Source organism: Saimiri boliviensis, chromosome 5 (assembly GCF_048565385.1).
Source record: "Saimiri boliviensis isolate mSaiBol1 chromosome 5, mSaiBol1.pri, whole genome shotgun sequence".
In the NCBI taxonomy this organism is placed as follows: Eukaryota; Metazoa; Chordata; class Mammalia; order Primates; family Cebidae; genus Saimiri; species Saimiri boliviensis.
Genome location: NC_133453.1, coordinates 3,276,511 through 3,303,597, shown reverse-complemented (window position 1 = coordinate 3,303,597; position 27,087 = coordinate 3,276,511). Strand labels below are relative to the sequence as shown.

The following is a 27,087-nucleotide window of genomic DNA, read 5'->3' as shown; positions in this document are numbered from 1 at the left end:
CATCAATAGCACGAGAGATTGGAATTGACTGTGTCTTGGTCTTGTCATCTGAGGCGCTCACTGGGATTCAGACACTGACCTCGTGTGTCCTCTTTGACCTCCTGCCCACACGTCTCCCTCTCCCACCGCTCCCAGACTGGGTCCCGAGACATCCAACTTGGTAACCTCTTCCTTCCCTGCTTCTCAGAGGACTAAATCCATTGTGTTTTTGTTACTTGATTTCCGTAAACCAGTTCATTAAAGCATGCTCCTGTGTAGCCTTCCCGCAAATAGTTAATGGTCAGCTGGGAACCATCCTGATAGAAAAAGCAGCTTGCTTCCATGACTGTTTCACGCATCAGCTTCCTCACTGAGGCAGAACTTGGCTGCGCTCTTTTCATTGGGAGCAAAGTCGTCAGCCTGTGCCCCACAGGCACTGCTCCACTCGTGTTCCTTAGGTTCTTGTGGCACTTCAGGGTTTGACCAAGAGAAGAGCCTGACAGAGGCTGGGTGCCAGCAGCTTGCACCTGCCAGGACCTTCAGTGGTCGACTCTGATTTCTTTGTCTTGTGCATTAAACATGGTCAAGTTGCGACCCAGGGAGCAGATGCCTGGGTTAATGAGGCTGTAAAGGTTTCCCTCCTTCCTCCAACAGAAGGAGCAGATTAGAAGACCTTCCTCCCTGGGGTCTCCTTTCTTCATCCATCAGGAAAAGCCATCACTTTGTGTCTCACTGAGCATTTTGAAGTTGGTAGTGAGCATTTGTGCAGTTCTGGCTGCCAGTCCCAGCTGCCTTTGCTCTCTAGAGCTAGGATAGAATTGACCTTCCTCTGTCCCTCCCTTTCTTCCTGTGACCTCCAGGTGTTCCCAGAACCTTGCTGAGTTTGTGCCGTGTGGCTGTGAGAAGAACTCTTGGCAAATACCGGCTTCATCTGATTCCTTCACTGCCTCTGCCAGACCCTATAAAGAAGTTTCTGCTTCATGAGTAGATCTCAGTGCAGCGGTTGATTCCAGTGAGGGAGAAGGTGATCTGCAGGGAAGGTGGACACCGAGTCCTGCGTGCCGTGCTGCTGGTGGTATCCTGGTGGCTGCTGCTACAGAAGACATTCTCGTGGACTGTCATTCCTCCTCAGGTGCCTGGGCCGCTGAACAGTCCTTGGGTCGTTGTCAGCCTAGAGGCTCATACAAAAGTTATTTTTGTTTTTCCCGAGTTCTCTATTTTGGATTTTCAGTTGCATATTAATGTAATGGGCCATGGAATATGTACACGTAAGGGCTGAGGTTGGAGGCCTAGTAATTTCCCTGGAGGGAAGACCCCTAGCACTTCTGGAACTGTGCTTCTATTTATTTTTCTACTTCTCCATTTGATTGTTTGATTAAAGCCTAGTATCTAAGTGAAAAGAGAGTTTTGTAAGCAAAACAGAGGACAGAAATGCAGTTCATGAACTTGCTAGTTTGTTTTCCCCACTCTTGGGGTAACATGCACTAGTCATACACATGCTCCTTCCTTGCACTTCAGTAGTCTCTCACTGTGGTCAGGTGTCGTAGTGATTGTCTTCTTCAGGGGTAATTTTCTGCTGCGTAGCACCTGTTCTGATACCTACTGTGCCTCTCATCAGGTGTCATGATTTTTCTGCCACTTCACCTTAGGGAGCTTCCAGTAATTGATTTTAGGAGGCCCACACCAAACTGCCCAGGAAATGACTGCCTTCCTTGGGACCAAGGACTGTTCCAACAGCATTCACTGCCAGTTCTAACAGGCGAGGAAAATGCCCGCGGCACTGTCTCCTGTCCCCTACACACACCAGAAAATGAAAAAGGCAGTGGGTCCTCTGGATGGTTCTAGCCTCCAGGTGCATACTGTCCGGTGGACAGAACATCTGGCAGTTGGTTGATGGCTCTTTTTTGTCTCAGTAGCTGCGTCTAGCATCTACGCAAGGGGATAGCAGTGAGGTCAGAAGTCTTTCCCGGCCTGCTGGGAACGGTGGCAGGGAAGAGATGACTTGGGTTATCATTGCTGATAGCTTTGGCTGCGTGGGTGGGGCTTCCCCTCACCCAGGGCTGTGCAGCCAGGTGTGAGGGTCACCAGCAAGTGGGCAAGTGACTGCGGCCTCAGAGCTCTCCCAGGTTGCTGCTATTTCCCATGAATCACATTTTGTCATTTGGAGCCCATGAGGACCATTGTGTGGATCCCTGGTGATTCTGGACTTCAGATATATTTAGAAAGGAGCAGATTTCAAATCTGTTTAGATTTTCTATAATAAGAGAAATCCAATTTGTAAAAATTGAACAATGATATTGTTTTACTTATTAGCATCACTGTGTGTCTTAGCAAGCAGGCAGTGCCTAGCCATTAATTGCGTTCTACAGCCTGAGGATGGAGTTCTATACCCCCACCCCCTGTATCACAAATGGGCTCTGTGTGGGTCACCTCAGCTGATCCAGTTGTGTACAGATGGAGTTCCAAAGGGAAGAACAGTCCTCGGGTGATTGAGAGGGGAAATGCAATTCTGGAGGTGTTTCCTCAGCTGAGGTGACACCGTGAGAAGCTGTGATGGTTGTGTCAATGTGGGCTGTGTGCTGTTCCCAAGGGGAGCTTGGGACTGGGTCCTGCTGAAGTCAGGAGGGTCTTCCCAAGAGAGGAGAGGAACTGCAGGCAGTGAGCGGCTGGGGAGGGCCAGGACAGCCGGAGCCAGGTGCTGCCGGGGCTTCAGCCCGGGAGAGGGGGTAGGTGTGTTCTTTGTGGCACCCAAAGTGGGACTAGGACAAACATTGGGCTGGGGCTGGGGTAGGAGCTATAGGGAGTTAAGAAATGATGATATGGAAGTTGGAGCCACCAAAGTGGACTGGGCCTTGTCACTGGAGGTCATAGGCAGTGGCTCATCACCCTGGTAGCGCTGAGAGGGGCTTTCAAGGAGGCTGCTTAGCTCCCTGCACTCTGGGCTCTTTCTGGGCTTACTGTTTAACCCTTCCTACCTCTTGAGTCTCTTCTTCTTGCCACCCTTTGGGTTCAGGGTAGGAGAGGAGGGTGACTTTTCTCGAGATGAGCCATATTGTAGACATGTGACATGCTCTGTGTCTGCTCTACTGAGTGCTTTCTGCAGGGTCCTGGTAAGGAAGAGGCCTCCCCAGCCCTTCCTGGGGCTCAGTTCTTGGACCTTTTGGGAAGCAGCACCTGGGAATGCTGCCTCATGGGAGTCCCATGTGCGAGTGTGCTGGTGTGACCTTCAGGCTGCACAGAGGCGAGGACCTACGTGTGGCAGTGTGGGCATCACGCTCCTTTGCACAGCGCAGGGCCTGCTTCTGAGGGACCAGGCCACTGCCTCCGGTCTCTAGAAGGAATGGACTGAATGGATCCTTGCAGAGGAGCCTCACCCAGACCTGGCCAGGGAATGATGTGTCTGGAAAGAGAAAGAGCTGGAGGAGGGAGCCTCTTGCATCCCTTCCCTGGCCTGTGGCCTGCCCTGGCTGGCCTGCATTTGTCTAGGGTCTCAGCTTTTCATTTGCAGAGGACGTGTTCAACTTCCTCATTGTTCAAGCCAGACTTTGCGGATTTTTTCAGAATCCAAACAGCTTGGAAGTTCGGTGTCTTGTTTCATAGCTGCCAAACATGATTTTGAAAACAGTGTTGGTAGCTAAGGGAATTCCTCCTGGATTTTAGTGATACTCCCTTCACTAAAGCTCCCTTTTTCTTCTGTTGGCAAGGATAAAAGAGTTGTACTCTCCACCTGAGCACTTTATAAAATCACCTTTCTAAGCCCTGGGGCGCCTAAGTCTTGCAGCACAGGGAAACGTGGTCCTCAGTGAGGCTGCTGCCTGGCTGGTCCAGAGTCCTCCCCAGGAGAAGGGCTCGATGGGCTGGCAGGAAGGAGCCTGAAGGTTGCCCCTGGTTGCATCCTAGGAGCGTCTGACTGTCGCGTCACCATGCCAGGGCAGCTGCTGGCTGTTGAACAGAGTCCTGGGCCCTGGGCCTTGGCTGCTGTCAACAGATGGGCTGGGCTGGGCCAGGCTGGGGTTGGGAGAGGGGGCAACGTCGATACCTCTGAGAATTCAGCTTTGGAGTCCCCGATGAGGGGTTTTAGATAAACCCATCGGTATTACCCACATCCTGTGACTCTTTGTATCACTCATGTTATTTATTTATTTATTTATTTATTTATTTTATTTATAGTCTGCCTTGTTCCAGAGAAGTGTTTAAGGCAACAATGCTTGTTTTTTGGTGTTTTCTTGTGACATTTGAAAGTTTAGTTAAAATGTACTTCTTAAATAGGTAATTTTAAAGAGAAAGGACAATTGTTTTAAGTAAGTTTTCTTTTTTCTTTTTCTGTGAATTGATTCTTCAAATTAAACGTTCTTGAGAGAAAGAGAAAGAGAGAAAGATAAGCAGACATAGGGCTGAGGCAGGGGAGAGTCTGCCTGCGGGGGACGCTTGGCCTGTGCTTTACTGTCATCCGTGTGGCCTTGGCCAAGTCCCTGTTCACAGTGGTGGCTCTACTTTAGATAGGGACAGGGCTTCCTGCTGTGCCTTCCCGGTGGAGTTTTGTGGGGTCACTTGGGAAAGCAACTATGTTACACACACAGTCCCCATGTGCGTGGAAACTGCTGTTGTGGTGACTTTTCCCTGTTCTCAGTGCAAACGCATTTGAGGTGATGGCTGGAGGAGCCTGTGACCCGGGAGATCTCAGCTGGACCGTGGGCCCCGATGGACCAGAGTCCTGGTGGCCCACAGTGTAGCATGGGGACTGAGCGCTCTATGCAGGCGAGGCTATGAAAACAGCATGGTAAATAATTCATGAAGTCACGTTTATTCAACTTGAAGGATTGTGTTTTATTCTGAGATTATTTTTGTTCTGATGTGGATGATAAAATGTCCTTTTATGTAATGAAGGTGAAAGCTGAGGGCAATATTTTTGCTTTTGAAATGCTCTTGGTTGCAAAACACAGAATGTTGGCTGCTGTTTGTCAGCCGCAGAATTTCTTCTTCAGTTCGCCTGTCTCTGAAACCCCAAAGTCAGGGAACCAAAGTCTAGCTGTGGTGTATATTTACGCATTGGTGAGAAATTCCTCTTGGGTTCTGAAACAGCCTGTACACTGGCAAAGAGCACTGCAGCATTTCCACTGCCTCACGGTCCAAGAACAAGTTGGGAGATCGCCGCATGTGGTTTTAGGAAGTGCAGACACCTGTGAGATGGGCCTCTGGCTACCCCTGGATCCGTGAGACATACTCACAGGAAATTGGTGTGGCCTTCGGTGGGGACTGCCCCCCTTAACCTGGGCCTGGGAGCCTGTGGCCCCCTGTATGTTGGTGATGACACTAGTGTGGGTCTTTTGGGTCCTCACCTGGCCGTTTGCACTCAGCAGGCAGGCCTGGCCTCCAGAACCTGGATCTTTGCCAGCTCGGGTCGCTGTCCTGGAATTACCTGTTTGGGCCACGTGACCTCTGTTCTCACATCTGCCTCACTTCCCTCTCCCCCTCCAAACCTGAATCTCTCAGTGTGGAACAGGCGTCCCCAAACTTTACACAGAGGGCCAGTTCGCTGTCCCTCAGACCGTTGGAGGGCTGCCATATACTGTGCTCCTCTCACTGACCACCAATAAAAGAGGTGCCCCTTCCTGAAGTGTGGTGGGGGGCCGCAGTTTGGGGACGCCTGGTGTGGAATTAAATAGTTTAGGTGGTTCCATGATACAAGTTGATGGAATTCACGTCCTAGGAGAAATTCCACAGAGAGGAATGTTAAATTTTGAAGTGCACGGTGACGTGTGGAATAAATACTATAAATTCTCAGCAGACAGTGGGATTGAGAAGTGAGTGGGGGCAGAGGGGAGACTTCTGTTGCCTTGACATGTGATTGCTCAGTACCTGGAATGCAGGCGACTCTCTTATTTTTTTCTTTTTCTTTTATTTATTTATTTATGTTTTGTACTGGGATTAATTAACAAAATCTTACTTCATGCAGGCTGCAATAACCAAATACTATAGATTGGGTGGCTTCTGAACAACAGAAATTTATTTCTCACTGTTCTGGAGGCTGGGAAGTTCAAAATCAAGACACCAGCAGTGTTGGTATCTGGTGAAGGCCACTTTCACATAGATGGCATCTTTTTGCTGTGTCCTTACATGGCGGAAGGCGCAAGGCAGCTCTCAGGTGCTCTGTTATAAAGACACTAATCCCAAAACCCCGCCTCCTCATACTATCTCTTTGGGGGTTGGGATTTCAGTGTATGAATTTAGGGGAACAGCAGCATTCAGATCAAAGAAAAGAGAATGTCCCTTTTTTTTTTTTTTTTTTTTTTTTTTTTTTAAGAATAAGACGAAGAAAGAGAAAGAGGAAGAGGGAGAGAGAATGGGGGTATTGCTTTATTGCCCGGGCTAGAATGCAATCTAAATATGGGTATGCCTATAATTGTCCTTAATAATGGAGACATAAAAGAAAATGAGGGAAGAGAATAACAAACAAGTTTAAACAAACAACATTTCGTTTAAACTTCTAAGTTGATATGATGTGGTACTGATAAGAGTGTATATTTTGTGTATTTTAAGTGGAGAGTTCTATAAATGTTAATTACGTTTACTTGTTCCAGATCTGAGTTCAAGTCCTGGATATCGTTGCTAATTTTCTGTCTCATTGATCTGTCTAATATTAATGTTGAAGTCTCCCACTATTATTGTGTGGGAGTCTAAGTCTCTTTATTAGTCTTGTATGTCTGGGTATTCCTGTATTGGGTGTATATATTTAGGATCTTTAGCTCTTCTTATTGTTGCATTGATCGTTTTATCATTATATAATGTCCTTCTTTGCTTCTTTTGATCTTTGTTGCTTTAACGACTGTTTTATCAGAGGCAAAAATTGTAACTTCTGCTTTTTATTTATTTATTTTAGCTCTCTGGTTGGTTGGTAAATCTTTCTCCTTCCCTTGTTTTGAGTCTTTGTGTATCCTTGAATGTGAGATGGGTCTGGATGCAGCATACTGATGGGTTTTAGTTTTTTATTCAAATTGCCTGTCTGTTTTGGATTGGGGAATTTAGTCAATTTAAATTTAGAATTTAGTTGATGTAAATTCTTCATTATATTGATGCTCTTTTTGGTATTTTTTAGAAAGGCTGATACTGTTTGTTCCTTTCTATGTGTAGTGGTTCTTTCAGAAGCTCTTGTAAAGCAGGCCTGGTGGTGATGAATTCTCTGAGTGCTTGCTTGTTCACAAAATACTTTATTTTTCCTTCATTTATGAAGCTTAGTTTGGCTGGATGTGAAATTCTTGGTTGAAAGTTCTTTTCTTTAAGGATGTTGAATATTGGTCCCCAATCTCTTCTGGCTTGTAGGGTTTCTGCTGAGAGATCTGCTGTAAGTCTGATAGGCTTCCCTTTATGGGTAACCTGACCTTTCTCTCTGGCTGCCCTTAGTATTTTCTCCTTCATTTCAACCCTGGTGAATCTGACAATTATGTGCCTTGGAGTTGCTTTTCTTGAGGGACATCTTTGTGGTGTTCTCTGTATTACCTGGAGTTGAATATTATCCTGCCTTACTAGGCTGGGAAAATCTTCCTGAATAATATCCTGCAGCGTATTTTCCAGCTTGGATTCATTCTCTTCATCACATTCAGGTACACCTATCAAGCGTAGAGTAGGTCTTTTCACATAGTCCCATATTTCTTGGAGACTTTGCTCGTTCCTTTGTATCCTTTTTTCTCTAATCTTGTCTTCGTGTTTTATTTCATTGAGTTGGTCTTCGACCTCTGATATCCTTTCTTCTGCTTGATCAATTCGGCTGTTAAAACTTGTGCATACTTCACGTAGTTCTCGTATTGTGTTTTTCAGTTCCATCAATTCACTTATATTCCTCTCTAAATTGTGTATTCTTGTTAACATTTCGTCAATCCTTTTTTCAAAGTTCTTAGTTTCTTTGGATTGGGTTAGAACAAGTTCTTTTAATTCACAGAAGTTTCTCATTATCCACATTTTGAAGCCTGCTTCTGTAATTGGAACACACTCGTTATCCATCAGGCCTTGATCCGTTGCTGATGAGGAACTGGGATCCCCTGGTGAGGGAGAGGCATTCTGATCTTGGGTATTCTCAGCCTTTTTTGGCTGTTTTCTTTCTTTCGTTATAAATTTATCCATCTGTGGTCTTTGTATTTACCGTCTTTGTAATTGGGTTTCTGAGTGGACGTCCGACTTATTGATTCTCAGCGCCGAAATCTGAGCAACCCACTGTGCCGACTATATCAGTGGCGTTAAGATTGATGGTGCTTTTCTGCCTCTGCACCAAGAACCGACGCTCCGAGGCGCCGGCAAAACCGCCTCGCCGGTCACGAGAGTCGCGCTGGCGACCCGTGGGGCTCCTCCGCTGGGAATCTCCTGATGCGTGAGCAACAAGAATTCATGTGAAGGTGTGGCGTCCTCTCGTTCTTTGCACTTTCACTGGGAGCTACAATCCCGAGCTGCTAGTGATCAGCCATCTTGGATTTTTCTGACTCTCTCTTTTTTATGTTGCTTTGATTTCAAGATCTCTTAGATATACTTGGTGGCATATGAATGTCCATAAAACCAGTTTGAGAATGGTGTTTATAAACAAACTATCTCATATGTGCAGTTGCTGCTGTAACTGAGCTGGCAGTGCCCTGCCATGCGGTGTCTGCACAGCTCCCACTGCTTCTCTTTGCTGTTGGGCATGTGAGGCATGACTTGCAGGGGGGCCTGGTGCCTGGGGACCTGCTGAAGAGAATGCTCGCCACCGGCCCTCTGTCCCCTTTTCTGCTTTGGTAATGGATATGTGTTTGCCTGCAGTGGCTGGGACCATGACTGTTTCTGCCCTTGTGCCTAGCTTTCAAAAGCATAATGGACATTTTTGATATGCTGTTGTAACTTTAATAAATGCTTTATTTCCCTCTAATTCCCCTAAAATGCCTTAATTTTGTGGACTATTTATTTCAACAGGTGGAAGTGTTGGTCATATGAAATCGGTGTGCACATTTCAAGAAGGGAGTTCTTTTTTCTTTCTATGGAAAGTTTCAAGTGATTAGGTAGAAAGAAGGACTCTGAAGCAGGAGTTTTTAACTGCTCTAAGGGAACTTGGGGCTCCAGGGACGTACCCCAAATGCTGCCCAGGTTGAAACTTCCTATTTTACTTAGTGGCTTGTGGTTTCCAGTTTGAAGACAGTTGTGCCCCTAAAAGTGTTTGAAACCTGTGGATTTCAAGCAAGGTGCCATTGTCCCCCCAGTATTCTGTGGGGTAGGAAGTGATGGAGACTGTGGGCAAGCCTGTTGTTTTTGGCCCCCTGTTACATGGGACCTGTTTTGACAGTGGGAGGGTGAGATGTGAACATTCAGGATGAACCTGGAATGAATGAACTCAATAAAGACATGCATTCATCTGTCAGCGACTTCTAGTGTGTTCTGTCTCTTCATTGCTTGTCCCAGAACCTCTGCTGCCTCTCCTGCCCTACTGCAAAGAAGGCTTTTATCTCAAGCAGCCTCAGTCTCTCTGCCTCAAAACTAGCTGGATTTATGTGGCAGAGATTGCTAGTTCCCATCACCATCCACTGTTTCCATCTGTGGTGATACGACTCAGTACTCGGATTCCCAGGATAAAGCCTTCATTCCTTAGCCTCCTATGCAGCTAGGTGTGGCTGTTTACCATTGAAATCCCATGGAAATGACAGGGAATTTTTTTTAAAAAAGCATAAATTTGCTAGGATGATGAAAAATCCCAACAAAATTGGAAAGCTCTCCAGAAATTAGGTAAATAGTAGCTGACTTAGAAACACCTGAGAAATCTACATTGTAAGAAATGGGAACATCTGAGCATCTGAGTTGTATTGCAGAGCTCCCAGAGGCTCTGGAATTGCCAGTTCTAGGTTCTTCTGGAAGTAGTTGTGAGATAAGGTGAAACCAGAGCAGAGGCCTGTTTAAGAAGCTGTTAGACTCCCCATTCCACACAGTTGGGCAACTGTGCCAACCTCGAACCAGAGGAGTGAAAGGCCAGAGGAGGTGTGCCGTTTTCAGCCTTCAGTGTCTGAAGTCCTCAGCTCAGTCGTATCCTCTCGTAAGAAAGCAGAAAGAGGCTTATTTGAGGAATCTCACCAGCCTAAAAGGAAAGACCTGAAGTTACTCATCCATAACGTGGCCCAGGAAATGCTCTCACACATCTTTCAGTGGATCCCAGTGAATAAAAGGATTCTGAGAATGACGGCTGTAAGTTTCTAGATTACAAGGGCTCTGCTAACCTAGTGCTAACACAGTGGAAGAAGATAGCACCTGGCGTCTTCAGTGCACATCAGTCTCACACCCAGGCACATGAGTGAGGTTTCAGAACACCAGGGCACTGCTGGAGGAACAGACAGTACACATGCAGAGTATCAGGAATCAGAACACTTTGCAGTCCTCTGATGCCACATAAGAAACTGAGGGAATATGGGCCTTCTCAAATTCTGAAGGAAGATTACTTCCAGGTTAAAATTCTTGCTGAAAGACTTGTAGGCTCTTTAAAAATGTACATTCCACACACCCTTTTATTTATTTTTATTATTTTTTTGAGACAGGGTCTCACTCTGTCACCTAGGCTGGAGTGCTGTGGCATGAACACTGCTCACTGCAGCCTTGACTTCCCAGGCTCAGTGATCCTCCTGCCTGAGCTTCCCAAGTAGTTAGGACCACAGGCATGTGTCACCATGCCTGGCTGATTTCTTGTCAGGACAAGGTTTTGCCCTGTTGGCCAGGCTGGCGTTGAACTCCTGAGCTCAAGCGATCCACCCTTCTTAGCCTCCGAAAGTGCTGGGATTGCAGGCATGAGCCACCGCGCCCGGCCTCTACACACCCTTTTAAATAAAAGAAGTAGAGGCGGGGCGCGGTGGCTCACGCCTGTTGGCCCAGCACTTTGGGAAGCTGAGGCAGGCGGATCACGAGGTCAAGAGATCGAAACCACCCTGGCTAACATAGTGAAACTGTTTCTACTAAAAATACATAAATTAGCCAGGCATGGTGGCATGCGCCTGTAGCCACAACTACTCGGGAGGCCGAGGCAGGAGAATTGCTTGAACCCCAGAGGTGAAGGTTACAGTGAACCAGGATTGTGCCACTGCACTCCAGCCTAGAGAGAGAGAGCAAGATTGTCTCCAAAAAGAAAAAAGGGACTAGAGGATGTACTGCAAAAGAAGAAGGCCTGGCGTAAAGGCAACGGCAAGTCCAGTGCAGAGAGCAAGGTGACTCCTCAGAGCACAACAAAAGGAGGTTCCGGGCTGGCAGACGAGCTCTCGGCATGGAGGGCAGGCAGGCTGGGTTTGGGGCTGGCTCCAGAGAAGATGGCTTAATAGAACACCTGTTGCCTCTGAACACATTGAGGATTTACATAGGAGCTGAGAGTGAATTCCTGACAAGCACCTAGAAAACCAACGGACATAACTCCAAGGAAAACAAGTTGCGTAGGAAAGAAAAAGTTACCACAGAAATACTGCTATGTAATTCAGTCATGACTAGTATTTATACAGTCCTAATATAAGCACTGAACAGGAACCATGCTATGACAGTACCCTATTAGGAGAATGGAGGGTGGGAGGAGGACTGATGGGAAGTGTGTGTGAGCAAAAAAGCTGAAGAATCATCTTCCATAAGGAGAGATCAAGAGAAAATGTCCAGCCTTGAAAGGCATTTTGGCCCTGATTGAGTGCCGGAGAGCACGCCCCTGGCAGAAACCATACCCATGAGAGGCATGTGGGAGAGGCTTTGGCTTCTGTTTAAACCAGCCCAGAAACAGCACAGCGGCGAGAAACCCTGCAGAAGGGCCGAGGGCAGGGCCTTGTGGAAAACTGAAGGAGTCCACACATCAGGGAAACCCTTAGTGTGAAGCAGGGATGGGCCCCAGCACTGGCCTCTTCAGCAGCAGGCCGTCACAGTGCGGGGAGCCACACAGGGGCACCGAAGTTAGGGGAACCTTTCATCTGCGAAGTGTGGCATGTGAGGGGGGCATGAGCAGCAAGTGCACAGCTGTTCAGCACCGGAGAACCCGGGGACGTGGAACACACAGTGCTGGAGAAAGGTCTCGTAAGTGCGGTGAATGTGGGAAGTTTCTTAGTGACAACTCCGGCTTCACTGAATACCAGGAAATCCACTGTGGTGCTGAGCCTTGCGAGTGCAGCTGATGGGGGAAAGCATTCAGCAAAGGACTTGCTTTTCTTTGGTGCCAGAAGATTCACAAGAAAGGCCTCATTAATGCAGTAAAGGTTGGAAAATCTGTAGCCGTATCGCCAAGTTCATCCAGCATCAGAGAATTCACTCTGTAGAAAGTCCTTACAAATGCACAGAAAGTGTTCCGCTGAAGGTCTGCTCTTATTTAGCCCTGGAGGATTTTCAGCTTTAAAATGGTGTATAGAATCAAGCTGGCTTCACTCCCCCAACAGAAAACCAAAAACAAATATACAGTGCGAGAATTTTCACCAGCAGCAACCCAGGACTCAGGAGAATGAGACAGATTCTGGGGCCACAGAGAAGTGAAAAAACTCCAGGTAGATGGTAGGAGAACCAGACCTTCCACATGCATGATGCTCCTTCCCCAGATTCTTCCCAGCAACAAGTGAGTGGAGAATCTTCCCCCGACTGTATCAGTACACTGCTATGAAAAACTACCCAAGACTGGGTAATTTTAAGAAAAGAGTTTTTTTTTTTTTTTTTGAGACGGAGTTTCACTCTCGTTACCCAGGCTGGAGTGCAATGGCACGATCTCGGCTCACCGCAACCTCCGCCTCCTGGGTTCAGGCAATTCTCCTGCCTCAGCCTCCTGAGTAGCTGGGATTATAGGCACGTGCCACCATGCCCAGCTAATTTTTTTTTGTATTTTTAGTAGAGACGGGGTTTCACCATGTTGACCAGGATGGTCTCGATCTCTTGACCTCGTGATCCACCCGCCTCGGCCTCCCAAAGTGCTGGGATTACAGGCTTGAGCCACCGCGCCTGGCCGAGAGTTTTAATTGACTCACAGTTCTGCATGGTTCGGGAAGCCTCAAGAAACTTATAATCATGGTGGAAGGGGAAGCAGGCACTTTCTTCACAAGATGGCAAGAAAGTGACAGAGACAGAGAGAGAGAGAGACAGAGAGAGAGAATGTGAAGGAGGAACTGTCAAACACTTATAAAACCATCAGATCTCGTGAGAACTCACTATCACTAGAACAGCATGGGGAAACCACCCCCATGATCCAATCACCTTCCACCAGGTACCTCCCTCAACACCTGGGGATTATGGGGATTACAATTCAAGATGAGATTTGGATGAGGACACAGCCAAACCATCTCACTGACTCACGGTTTTTACACTGGGAAAAGTGAGACTGAGGTGGCCAACCAGCTTTCCCACCATGCTAGATTCCCTGGCAGGAGACCCGTCTTTGCATGTCTTTGCATTGACCCACAGGCGGCAGCATGACTGCCTGAAGGGAGAAATCTCTTGAGAACAGGCAGTGACAAATGGGGGAGGGGGAGCTACCATCCCCAGCCCTGCCGAGACTGCTCTGTAACAGCCACAGGAGACGCCAGATCAGAGTGGCTGTTCAGCAGCATGCTGGAGGAGGTATGTTTCACAGGTCCCTTGGGCACAAACCCCTCACCAGCCTTCTCACACTGCTGGGATAATCCCTTTGGGACCTTCCTAGTTCAGGACAGACAAAGTTCCCATCATGTACTGGAGTTGAGGTGAGCCTGGGCTTAACATGCCACGTGGAGCTGAAAAGGGGGCAGTGACTTAGTGGTAAAGATATGTTAAGCAAAAATATCCAATAAAAACCAAAACAAGCCCGACAGAGAAAACTGTAATAAGTAATCCTTCAATGCAAGGACAGATGTATACCCACAAGAAACAACAGGAAGCAGAGAACTATGACCTCTTCAAAAGGGACAAAGCAAAAATGTAGTCGCCCTAATGAGAAGAGAGTTTGTGAGCCCTCTGACCTCAGATTCAAAATAGCAGTTTTACGGAAACTCGGGGATCACCAAGATAACACAGAAAATCACTTCTGAAATTTATCAGAGAAATTTAGCAAAGATGGAAATAATAAACAGAAATCTTGGAACAGAAAAGTACATTTGCTGAACTGAAGAACTCATGAGAGGCTCTGATCAACAGAATGGACCAAGCAGAGGAAAGAATCGGTGAGCTTAAAGACTGTCTCTTTGAAAATACACAGAGGAGAAAAAAGAACGAGAAGGAATGGAGATCGCCCACAAGAGATAGAACATTACCTCAAAAGACCAAATCTGAGAATCATGGGTGTTCAGGAGAGAGCTGAGCAGGGGCAAGGGGTGGAAAGCAGATTCACAGAAATAATAACAGGACTTCCCGAAGCTTGAGAAGGAGTTATAAACATCCAGGCACGGGAAGGTCTGAGAACACCAAACAGATTCCACCCAAACGAGACTACCCCAGGGTATACACTACTGAGACTCTCAAAGGTCGAGGACAAAGAGAGGATCCTAAAAGCAGCAAGTGACATACATAACATAAACGAGTGGAGCTCTGATTCGTCTCACAGCGGGATTCTCAATGGGGATCCATACCCCAACCCTAACCACTTTTAACTTGGGAGTTTTGGCAGGAGGGAATGGAATGGAATTTTCAAAATGCACGATGATTTAGCCCTGAAATGTGCATCACCCAGAATGTTGCTCCGAGTGCAGCGCCTTGGGGGAAGCTCCTGCCAAACCCCAGGCTTGTGCTGCAAACGCGCCATTCAGTACAGTCTGTTTGGAAGAGCTTTAAGTGGCAGGTCCAGCCTCTCGCCCTCCCTCGGCAAACTCATACCCAAGACCTCATGCATGCAGATACGTATAGCAAAAGGCCTACCACACAGACATCCTCATTCAGCACCGGAATGTTCGCCAGAGACCCAGTCCTCACCAGTGCAGCCAGTGTGAGGATACCTTCAGCCAAGGGTCGCGCCTCATTCCGCACTAGAAGTTCCGGCTGGAGGAGGACCTGAGGTGTGCAGGGAACGTGCACTGTCCTTGTTTGACTTAACAGCACGTGCCAGAGAGGAGATCTGAGAGCAGCCTTTGTGGGGACAGCCTTGGCCAGAAGTTCTGCTCAGATGTCCACTTTGGGGGCTGCTCAGGCGTGGTGCTGGGTCTGTGGGAAGCTTGCAGGAGCTACGGGGCACATTCTAGCCTGCCCAGACCCCTTGCCAGAGTCATGTCACTGTCACTGCCTGTGGCAGAAGCCACCTCCTCTAGCAGCTGCCCAGGACTCCTTGGCCACCCCACTGTTCTCTTTCCAGTTCCTTGAGGGAATCCGGCATAGCCTGAGCCTTCATTCCCTTCTCCCTGATTGGATGGGGCATGGACATGACCCAGCTTTGGCTAAAGGGATCTTAGCGAGGGTCTTTTTGTGGCTTACAGGGACGGTTGACCTTTTTTCATGGATGTTGCTGGCCTCATGTGACTCTGGGTGGATTTGTCTGGCTTCCAACTCAAACTTCCAAGGGAACCGCCCACCTCATTAGGCCACCTTTAATCTGGGAGTTTTTGTTTATTATGTGGAGTGGCTGAGAATAGAACTGGGGTCTGCCATCACTGAAGGTAGGGTGGGGCATGGAGGCAGAAGGATACAGGGAGGAGCTCTCAGTCCACTTGGCTGAAGTTGTTTTGCTGCACAAGACCTGGGAATGACTGAGGGGCTGTGTGCAGCTCAGTGCTGTGGCCTGGATAGATGTCAGGATTGTCCCTGGGCCCAGGGCACCCTGAGGAGAGACTGTTTGGTAGGACAGTCCCAGTGTGTCTTGGGACAGCCTGAGCTTGGTCCCTTGTATCCAGGGACGTCTCACATGTTCCAGTTCTCTTGTGGGGAAGCTTTTCCCTGAGACTGCCAGGAGCCATGTGCCCGAAGTGCAGAGCCTGGAAGGCGGTGTCACTGATGGGAAGACCTGCCAGAGCCACATAGGACTCAGTGCAGAAACACTACATCCGAATCGCCGGGGGTGTGGGAGGCTGCAGCAAACTGAGGGGAGGTGCCCCTTTGACCTGAGCATTCACACATGTCCAGTAGCTGCTCTGTGAGATAGCAGTGCACAGAAACGCTCAGCACCTGCAGCCCTGTGTCCCACAGCCACTGTCCTGGGCAGAGCAAATAATCAAAAGCAGTGTAGTCCAGGGTGGAGAAGTTCACTGGGTTGCCCTGGGCAGGGCTTCATATTTGGTAGGGTAAAGTTGTGGGCAGGGAATTACTTGCTGGGATGCAAAGAAATCTGCAGGATAGCTGCTTGTAGGGGATGCTTTTGGACTTGCTGGGAAGCTGGAGTGGGCTGGGCTCCCAGGGAATGCTGGGCAGCTGCCTGTGGGGCAGTTGAACTTTTTGGGAAGCTGGCTAGGACAGCCGCAGAACTCAGGCAGGATGCTCCCTGTTGGGTGCTCCTGAAGCCTGCTGGTGGTAAGCTCTGCTGGCATCCCACATACCTGTGAGTGTCAGGGGAGTTGGAAGGAAAGCACAGTGGAACTAGGAAGAAAAACTCCTCCTTCTCCTAGTGTCCCTTTAGAGCTGCCACCGACAGGCTCAGCCCTATGCCAGCTGGCAAGGAAGGTGTGCTTCTGGGTCCCGGCAGCGCAGTGGGGATGCATGTGCAGGCTGCAGGAGGAGGCCTGTCATGTGCCTGAAGCCGTGTTGCAGGCTTCTTCCTCGGGGGACCCAGCCTCCTTTTCAAGCATCTTGGCCTATGGATGGAGTTAGGTCTCGGAACTGGGAGAGAGGCTGTCGCTATGCACAGCTGTGACTTAAGTAAGGTTTTTGGCTTCCAGACCTAAGATTTTCTTCTTTTTCCATCAGTCAGTCCTCTTGTATTCCTAGGGATACCATGTTCAATTAGCCACTGCCAGAGAGCCCTGCGGACCAAGGTGTTTTGATTGCCAATGTCTGCTACCTCCCTTGGCAGATGCAGCCCCTGGCCTTTGGTGTTCAAGCCCTGGCATTTGGCCTCTGCTCCTCTGGAACCCTATTGTCCCCATTGAAATCAGAGAGCCCAGCTCAGTGGCAGCATCCCCACCATCGCACCTGCCTGCCAAGGAACGCATTTGCAAAGCTCAGGGATGCGGGTGCCCCCCTTACTGACTTATCAGTGCCCGAGTGAAAGCAGGAGTGCTTTGGGACCATCTCAGTGTGTAGTTGAGAGGCAGATGTGCGGGTCACATGTGTTAAACCCAGTCCAACCTTCCCATCTCCCTAAGCCTCTGGAATCCCTCCCCCATGCTGGGAAAACTCTAGCATCTCAACCTTGCTAAGCATAGGTCATTTCTGAGTCCAAGTTTCAGTCAATCAAATAAGCTGTTAGAGCCATGTGGCTTGTTCCTGAGGCGCGCCTCATTGATGGATGCAGGTACTGGTGTCTGGAGTGGCGTGAACCTGCTTCAAGGCAAGAGTCCACAATTGGTGGTGATGTCAGGTAACAGGATTGCTTTTCTTTTCTTTTTTTTTTTGAGACAGGGTCTCACTCTGTTGCACAGGTTGGAGTGCAGTGTTGCAATCTCAGCTCATTACTGCCTCTGCCTGCTGGATTCAAGCGGTACTCAGCCTCTGAGTAGCTGGGATTACAGACATGTGCCACCATGCCTGGCTAATTTTTGTCTTTTTAGTAAAGATGGGGTTTCATCATGTTGGCCAGCCTGGTCTCAAACTTCTGGCCTCAAGTGATCTTCCTGCCTTAGCCTCCCAAAGTGCTGGGATTACAGGGATGAAGCACCATGCCTGGCTAGCAGCAGGGTTTCTTACAAGGGCTCTTTCCAACCCACTGCCTTTTGTTTGAGCAATTGATGTTATTGGCATATTTTAAGAATCATATCCAAATGTGGCTGCAGAGCATGAAGAAAATATTTTCTAGAGTGAAATGCTGCAAAGAGTGGACAAGGAATCCATCTGCTACCGTCCCTGCCACCCACTCAATCCCAGTCTCCCAGGCTGTGAGGGCAGCCACTGTGGTGTCTGATGACGCTGTCAGTCATCCTGAGGGACAGCGCCAAAGGTTTAGCATCACATTTGTTCCAAATATTCAGAATGTCTCACAGATGGGTGTCATTTCTGAAAACCTATAATTGTAGGCTAAATTTTTCTGATTCAGTTTAAAAATGGAATAAAAAAAGCGCCTCCCTAAGTTTCATGCTCTAGATGCCGCCTTCACCTGACCCTGGCCTGGCTCTGAACCCTGAGGTCTGTGGTTTGGGGCAGTCTCTTGAGCTGAACTGCTTGGCTTGAGTTCTGGCCTAACCACTTATGACCTGAGCTGCAGGATCCTGCCCCTTGTGCTGTTGCTTTTTCATCTTCAATATGGGGAGCATAACAGTGCCCGCCTGGTAGGGTTGTTGAGACAGCTGGATGGACCAGCAGGCAGGCGCCTTCCGATGCCTGTCTCTTGAGAGACGCTCAGCAAGTGCCGGCTATTGGGGCTCCTCCTCTCTCCCCTCTCCCTGCCGCGCCTCAGTGAGGGTGGTGCTGTGGTGTTCTAGTTAGAGCGTAAGGCTTCGGAGCCAGCAGGGCTAAGATTATGGCTTGAATGTGCCTTAGCTGAGGGGCCTTGGGAGCGTTGTATAACTGACCGAGCTTCTGTTTCCTCATCTGCAAAGTGGGGCTGCCAATGTAAGGTCCTTGGTGGGATGTTGTGGGGGATACACGATGCAGTGCAGGTCAGATGTGGAGTGTCATGCCTGGGCCATGTTGCACTGCGTCCAGGATACCAGTGTTGATAACGACATCCCGACTCTGCCATTCACAGCTGACACTACCGTGTATGGTGTGGCACGCCCTGGCATCAGAGGTGGTAAAACGTGAACCTGTGTCTCTCGGCATTGCAGAAATGCAGGATTTCTATTATGCAGCTGCCTCTTCATGCAGAGCATGGCCTGGACAGTCCCAGCAGGCTTTTCCCGTGTGAACTCACTTCCATGCAGCGTCTAAAACAGTTAGGAGAGAAGCGTCCTGTGACCTCGAGGTGCTCCGGCTTCTGCTGGCAGAGGCTGAGGATGTGACAGGCCTAACGGAATCAAGGCCTCAGTATTTAAGCTGTTCTTTGATTGTTTCCTGCAGGAAAGAAAACTTTATACACAAGGTGGGTCGCCTGAAGATTAGGTTATCAGTTGGAAACCTGAGTTCCAACGTACTTCTGCTGTTTGATCTCTGAATGCTGTGCTTTTGACAAGGGTCTCCTGGGCCCCATATTTGGATGCTGTTTCAGGTTCCTCTTCATTCACCTCTGCGTGTGGAGGTGGCAGGAATGCAGTGATTGTCACCCTCCTTCTTCCAGCGTTTTTGGTCTCTGCTCTCCAGGGACCGATTTTCTGCATATCACGTCTCCTGGTTCCATCACACCTACGTGAAAGCACAGTCACCCTGGAGAGGAAGGGAAGGCAGAGTCAGCCTCTACCTGTCTTACACGTGCTAGGGAAGAATGAACTCATGGCCCTCCTGAGACTTCATCCTGAGGGTCGGTGAATATCAGAATGGCAGTGACAGCAAGGGCTGACTCTGGCTTTGACCTTCAGGCTCTGAGCAGCCAGTAGAGTCCTGCTCAGTCTTGGCTTTCACTGTGGGCGCTGAGGCTCGGGAGGAGACGCAGCTGGCTGTGGCAGATCCCCTCCCTGCTGGTGCGGGGACCAAGCCCAGGGCCTCTCCCATGCTGTGCCCTGTCCTTGGGCGCCTCAACTTCCCCATGCCTTTTGAGCAGAACACGAGCCTGTTTGTTGAGGAACTCAATTAGAGCGGATTCGAAGAGTAATGCTGCTTCCTACGGAAGCCGGTGCCCTGGGTTTAGAATGAGGCAGCTCGCTCATTTGCTGCGTCCTTGCCCGCTCTCAGAGCCTTCCTATAGTAGGTGCTTTATCAACGCTGGTCAGTGAAGGAATGAGTGAATGATGTTTTCCAACAGAAATGAATTCATTTTGTAGACTAAAATAGCCTCAGGGGAGCCCACAGCAGAGACCCTGCATGCTGTGCTCCCTGGGGTGTCTGTGGCTCCCTGAGGCTGCTTTTGCCCCAGGTCTTGTATCTGGGAGCCTGGCCATCCAGCATCCCTGGGAAGGGGTTTTTGGAAAATGTGCGTTTGTGGATTTGAATTCCCAAACGAGTTATCCACACTGCTTGAGAAGGCGCAGTTGGGCCCTGAGCCAAGCTGTGGTGAGCCCTGGTCTCTAGGGTGGCTCTAGGGAACCGACGGGCCCGGGCGGGAGAGGCCGCGCTGTGTTGAGAGCTCGCATTTCACAGCTTGTAAAACCCAATCGGAATTCCAGGTGTGCCAGATAAAAACCACATTTGACGTCCCAGTAACCAAGTAACAGCAGGATAGAGGACCTGGAGAAGGACCCAAGAAGCTCCCTGAAAAGGGTCGCCAATCTGGTGGCCCTCACTTTCCCGACCCATTGCTGTGGCCACTTGGAGAGGTCCCAGCCCTGTGCCCCTCTCCTGGCCCCAGCCGTAGGGAGCTTCACTTCCCCTGACCACATGGCCTGCTTGTTGCACAGCTGTGCAGGGTCCTTCCTCTCTCTTGGATGTCCCATCCCCTGGAAGCCTTCCCTTCCCTCCTAGCTGAGTGGTAACCCCACCCCAATCTCTCACCCCAAGGCCTGTAATTTGACGTGCCCAGCATCAAGGATTTGTGGGAAGGGTCTGAGTACAGGGTTGTCATCCTCGTGCCTGGAGGGGCAGGCACAGGTGATCAGTGAACAAGTATAGGTCAACAGCCAGGGTAGGGAGGTGTGCTGGGGTGGGGTGGGAGGGTGGCGGGTCCTTTGTATTCAGAGACCTGCAGCGGATCTCTGCCTGAGTAGCTCTAAGCCTTCTACTTCTTAAGGCCACTAGGATGAGATAAGTTTTACCCTATTAGTTAAAACTTTAAAAAAGCCCCACAATATCCTAATCCATGTGTCTTAGTCCCTTCCTGCTGCTATAACGCAATCCCTGAGACTGAGTAGTCAAAATAATAGAAATCTATGTTTCATAGTCCTGGAGGCTGGGGAGTTCAAGATGAAGGTGCTGGCAGTTCAGCATCTGGGGAGGGCCTGCTCTTTGCTCCTGCGATGGCCCATCATTTCTGTGTCCTCACATGGCAAAAGGGGAGGAAGGCCAGGAGCTTAAGTAGTTCCCTGGAGCTGCTCACCCCCTGTATTTTTCTGGAGACAGAGTCTCGCTCTGTCACCCAGGCTGGAGTGCAGTGATGCGGTCAGAGCTCACTGCAGCGTTGATTTCTTAGGCTGAAGAGACCCCCGCCCCCCCTGCCCCCCCGAAGAGCTGGGACTACAGGCATGTACCACCACACAAGGGTAATTACAAAATTTTTGTGTGTATGGATATGGGGCCTCACTATTGCCCAGCTGGTCTCAAACTCCTGGGCTCAAGCAATCCTCCTGCCTCAGCCTCCCAGCCCCCTGGTTGGGATTACAGGCATGAGCCACTGTGCCCAGCCCTGGAGCCCTTTTATAAGGGAACAATCCATTCTTGAGGGAGGAGACCTCATGGCTGAATTACCTTCTAAAGACCGCACCTCTTAATACCATCTCTTTGGGTCTTAGCTTCCACTATATGAATTTTTGGTGGGGAGGCACATACATTCAAATCATAGGATCATGAAAATAAGGCATTTCTGAAGATGGACTTTTATTTATTGTCCAACACCGATGATAGTTGGGTGGGCGGTCCCTTGGCAGGTCTTACTAGGAGACGAGGAGGTTCTGGAAGAGTTGTTCTGTCTAATCAGGAAGAGCTTCTGTTCTATAGATGCTGATGATTTAAATCCTACAGGATATCCTGTAAGATTAAAGGATGCCCACTTAAATTTGACTTTCAGATAAAGAATACGTTTTATTATACTTATGTTCCATGCAATATTTAAATTTAAATGGGCTTCCTGCATTTTTTATTTGCTAAATCTGGAAACTCTGTTTGAAATAAACTCAGGAATAAAATTCAAGTTTTTATGAGTATGTAATGTTCTCTGTGGGAAATTTGACTCATAAATAAGGATGATGATATTTTGAAAAGCAAAGTAATCAGGAAGACGTTTTTTTTCTTTACAAAACCTAAATAAACCCCTTCTAAATAAACTTTCAAAAAGTCTAAAAAGAATTAGTGATTTCCCAAGTGCTCATTATCCACTCATCTGTCGATAGTAACCATTGCAATGGCCTGAAAAAACATACATATTTTGTAAAATATTTTCCTAAAGCCTGATTTCTTGTATCTACCCATTTTTTTACTCTTCTTATTGTTCTCTTTTCCTTTTGATGCTTCAAGATTGATTCTTCTTTTATCATTTCCTTTCCATTTCAAGAGCTTCTGTAAGCATTCTTTAAGGATAGGTCTCTGATTCCAAATTTTCTTAGTTTTTCTGCATCCAAGACGGTCTTGATCACCCTTTCATTTCTGAAGGATATCTTCATTGACAGTTCTTTTCTTTCATCATTTGAAAACTTGTGTGCCATTTCCTTCTGGCTTCCATGGTTTCTCATGAGCCATCTGCTTTCCTTGGAATTGCTTCTTTCACATAGGTAAGGTGTTGATCATCTCTTAACGCTTTCAAGATTTTTTCATTGTTCTTAGTTCTCCGGAGTTTTGTGATGAGATGTCTTTGATGTGAATGTCTTTGTGGTTATCCTGTTTGGCATTTGCTCAGCTTCTTGTATCTATATGTTTGTAGGGTTTTTTTTTTTTTTTGCCAAATTTCAGAAATGTCAGCTATCATTTAGTTGAGAACGTTTTCAGCCCGTCCCTTTTTCTCTTCTTTTCCCAGGGCTCTGATGACATAAATGTTACATCTTTTGTTGTAATTCCACACGTCCCTGAGGTTCCGTTCATCTGCTTTTCAGTCTGTTTTTTCCTCTGTTAGATTGATTGTCTTGTTCTCTCTTTCAGTTCGTGGATTCCTTCTTCTGCCTTCCCCATTCTGTTGTGGAACCTATTCAGTGAGTTTTTGTCTTTGTTTTGGTCATTATATTCCTTAGTTCTAACATTTCCATTTGTTTCTTTTTCGTATTTATGTTTTTTTTTTTTTTTTTTTTTTTTTTTGCCAAGGCTTTCTATAAAAAAAACATTTATTTCAGTATGTTTCCAATTCCTTGATGAAGCATTTTTATGATGGCTGCTTTAAAATCTTCAAGATTTTGAATATTATTAACACAGAATAATGATAAACATTTGATGAGTATGTTATTTACTCTAATCTGGTTACATTATAAGTATTGAAACATCACTATGTACCCCATGAATATGTGTTTTATTTTTAATTGATAAATTGATAAATTTATCAATAAAAAAATAAAAATTAGCAAGTAAAATAATCCTCATCATATAATTCCAGTGTGTGTGTCATCTTGATATTGGTGTCTATTTATTGTTTTTTTTTTTTCATTCAAGTTGATACTTTCCTGGTTCTTGGTATGACAAGTGAATTTCAGCTGTATACTAAACATTTTGGGTGTTCAGGATCCTACTTAAATCTCCTGTCTTTTTTTTTTTTTTTTATAAAGAAGAGGAAGAAAGAGAAAGAGGAAGAAGGAGAGAGGATGGGGGTATTGCTTTATTGCCCGGGCTAGAATGCAGTCTAAATATGGGTATGCCTATAATTGTCCTTAATAATGGAGACATGAAAGAAAATGAGGGAAGAGAATAGCAAACAAGGAGCCAACCAACATTTCGTTTAAACTTCTAAGTTGATATGATGTGGTACTGATAAGAGTGTACATTTTGTATATTTAAAGTGCAGAGTTCTATAAATGTTAATTACATTTACTTGTTCCAGATCTGAGTTCAAGTCCTGAATATCGTTGCCAATTTTCTGTCTCATTGATCTGTCTAATATTAATGTTGAAGTCTCCCACTATTATTATGTGGGAGTCTAAGTCTCTTTATAAGTCTTGTATGTCTGCGTATTCCTGTATGGGGTGCGTATATATTTAGGATCTTTAGCTCTTCTTGTTGTTACATTGATCCTTTTATCATTATATAATGTCCTTCTTTGCTTCTTTTGATCTTTGTTGCTTAATTGTAACTTCTGCTTTTTATTTATTTATTTTAGCTCTCTGTTTGGTTGGTAAATCTTTCTCCATCCCTTGTTTGGAGTCTTTGTGTATCCTCGAATGTGAGATGGATCTGGATGCAGCATACTGATGGGTTTTAGTTTTTTATTCAAATTGCCTGTCTTTGGATTGGGGGATTTAGTCAATTTAAATTTAGAATTAATAATAATATATGTGAGTTTAATACTGCCATTAGCTGGCTATTTTGTCCATTAGTTGATGTAAATTCTTCATTATATTGATGCTCTTTTTGATAATTTTTTAAGAAAGGCTGATACTGTTTGTTCCTTTCATATGTGTAGTGGTTCTTTCAGAAGCTCTTGTAAGGCAGGCCTGGTGGTGATGAAATCTCTGAGTGCTTGCTTATTCACAAAAAACTTTATTTTTCCTTCACATGTGAAGCTTAGTTTGGCTGGATGTGAAATTCTGGGTTGAAAGTTCTTTTCTTTAAGGATGTTGAATATTGGCCCCCACTCTCTTCTGGCTTGTAGGGTTTCTGCTGAGAGATCTGCTGTAAGTCTGATAGGCTTCCCTTTGTGGGTAACCTGACCTTTCTCTCTGGCTGCCCTTAGTATTTTCTCCTTCATTTCAACCCTGGTGAATCTGACGATTATGTGCCTTGGAGTTGCTCTTCTTGAGGAATATCTCTGTGGTGTTCTCTGTATTACCTGGAGTTGAATATTATCCTGCCTTACTAGGCTGGGAAAATTTTCCTGAATAATGTCCTGAAGCGTATTTTCCAGCTTGGATTCATTCTCTTCATCACATTCAGGTACACCTATCAAGCGTAGATTAGGTCTTTTCACATAGTCCCATATTTCTTGGAGACTTTGCTCGTTCCTTTGTATCCTTTTTTCTCTAATCTTGTCTTCTTGTTTTATTTCATTGAGTTGGTCTTCGACCTCTGATATCCTTTCTTCTGCTTGATCAATTCGGCTGTTAAAACTTGTGCATACTTCACGAAGTTCTCCTATTGTGTTTTTCAGCTCCATCAATTCACTTATATTCCTCTCTAAATTGTGTATTCTTGTTAACATTTCGTCAAATCTTTTTTCAAAGTTCTTAGTTGCTTTAGATTGGGTTAAAACAAGTTCTTTTAATTCACAGAAGTTTCTCATTATCCACATTTTGAAGCCTGCTTCTGTAATTGGAACACACTCGTTCTCCATCAAGCCTTGTTCCGTTGCTGATGAGGAACTGTGATCCCCTCCTGAGGGAGAGGCGTTCTGATCTTGGGCATTCTCAGCCTTTTTTGGCCGTTTTCCTCCCTTCGTTATAAGTTTATCCATCTGTGGTCTTTGAATTCACCGTCTTTGTAATTAGGTTTCTGAGTGGACGTCCAACTTACTGATTCTCAGCGCTGAAATCTGAGCAACCCACTGCACCGACCAAATCAGCAGTGTTAAGATTAATGGTGCTTTTCCGACTCTGCACCAAGAACCGTCGCTCCAAGGCGCCGGCAAAACCGCCTCGCCGGTCACAAGAGTCGCGCTGGCGACCCGTGGGGCTCCTCCGCTGGGAATCTCCTGGTGCATGAGCAACAAGAATTCATGTGAAGGTGTGGCGTCCTCTCATTCTTTGCGCTTTCAGTGGGAGCTACAATCCCGAGCTGTTAGTGATCAGCCATCTTGGATCTCTCTCCAAATCTCCTGTCTTTATAAGCTTCCTCTGATACTTTGTCACTTAAGAGGGTGTCAGGAGGAGTGGAAATCCAAATTCCCCTCTCACTTTCTGTTGATACCCAAGAGGATGGAGAAGGATGTCTCATTTCTGCTGGGTGTGGGTGGTGGTAGACATTTAGGCTTTACTCTGCTTTTTCTGATGCAGACCCAGTGGGGAGGGGAAGGGCCATCTTTTACTGCCAGGTGGGGATGAAGATTTGACTTGCTCACATGGCCTTCTCTGACACTCTAGGGGAGATGGAAGCATTGGTTTTCTTGATCTTAGCTTGGGAGAGGTCATCTTAGGGGAAGCCCTACATCCAGTGTTGCCTTGTCACTGATACTGAAGAAAGGACTTTAGATTTCAAGCATTATCTTTTAGACTCCATAGAGATTGCCTTTTCTTTCTTTTTCTTACCTAATTGCTTTGGCTAGGACTTCCAGTACTATGTGGAATAGGAGTGGTGAAAACGGGCATCCTTATTGTTCCTAATCTTAGAGGCAAAACTTTATCTTTTCTCCATTCGGTATGATGTTAACTGTAGGTTTGTCATGCATGGTATTTATTGTTTCAAGGTATATATATCTTCTATACCTAATGTGCAAAGAGTGTTTGTCATAAAGGAATGTTGGATTTTCAAATGCTCTATCTGTGTTTATTGAAATGATCATTTCATTGTCTTTTTTTTGTTAACGTGGTATAGCACATGTATTGATTTGCCTATGTTGAACCATCCTCATGTTCCTGGGATAAATCCCACTTGATCATAATGATCTTTTAAATGTGCCTTTCAATTAAGTTTGCTAGTATCTTGTTGAGAATTTTTGCATCTATGTTCCTAAAAGATATTGGCCTATTGCTTTCTTTTTTATTGTGTTCTTATCTGGTTTTGGAATCAGAGTAATGCTGGCCTCATATAATTAGTTTGCACGTTTTCCCCCATCTTCAATTTCCTGGAATATTTTGAGTGGAATTGGTATTAGTACTTCCTTAAATATTTGGTAGACATCAGTAGTGAAGCTCTCAGGTCCTAGATGTTTAAATTTTTATTTATTTATTTATTTATTTTCATGGAAGACTTTTTATTACTGATTGAGTTTTCTTACCTCTTATTGGTCTGTTAAAATTTCCTACTTCTTCATAATTTAATCTTGATATCTTATGTCCAGGAATGTATTTATTTCTTCTCGGTTTACAAATTTTTTGTTTTATACATGTGCATGATAGTCTCTCATGATCCTTTATATTTCTGTGATATTAGTTGTAACGTCTCCTTTTTCATTTCTGATTTTAGGTATTTGTGTCTTTCCTCTTTCTTCTTAGTCTAGCTAAAGGCTTGTTAATATGGTTTATCTTTTCAAAGAAACTAACATTTTGTTTCATTGATCTTTTGGTCTTTTTTTTTTTAACACTTTATTTCTGC

At 46.4% G+C, this 27,087-nt stretch overlaps 1 protein-coding gene across 7 annotated transcripts in view; it reads left to right on the top strand.

The window, feature by feature from the left end:
- The window catches only part of ASB1 (ankyrin repeat and SOCS box containing 1), a 64,104-nt gene that overhangs the window by 18,275 nt on the left and 18,742 nt on the right, over nucleotides 1-27,087 (top strand). For 6 of the 7 annotated variants that reach the window (XR_012517585.1, XR_012517582.1, XR_012517586.1 and 3 more), the window contains exon 5: nucleotides 840-1,111. Coding sequence is in view for 1 of the 7 variants with exons in the window: in XM_039470001.2 (XP_039325935.1) it covers nucleotides 840-967 (128 nt within the window). In the remaining 6 variants the exon portion in view is untranslated. Of the gene's footprint in view, nucleotides 1-839; nucleotides 9,360-27,087 lie in introns of those variants that run through there. The other variant, XM_039470001.2, reaches the window with a different exon arrangement.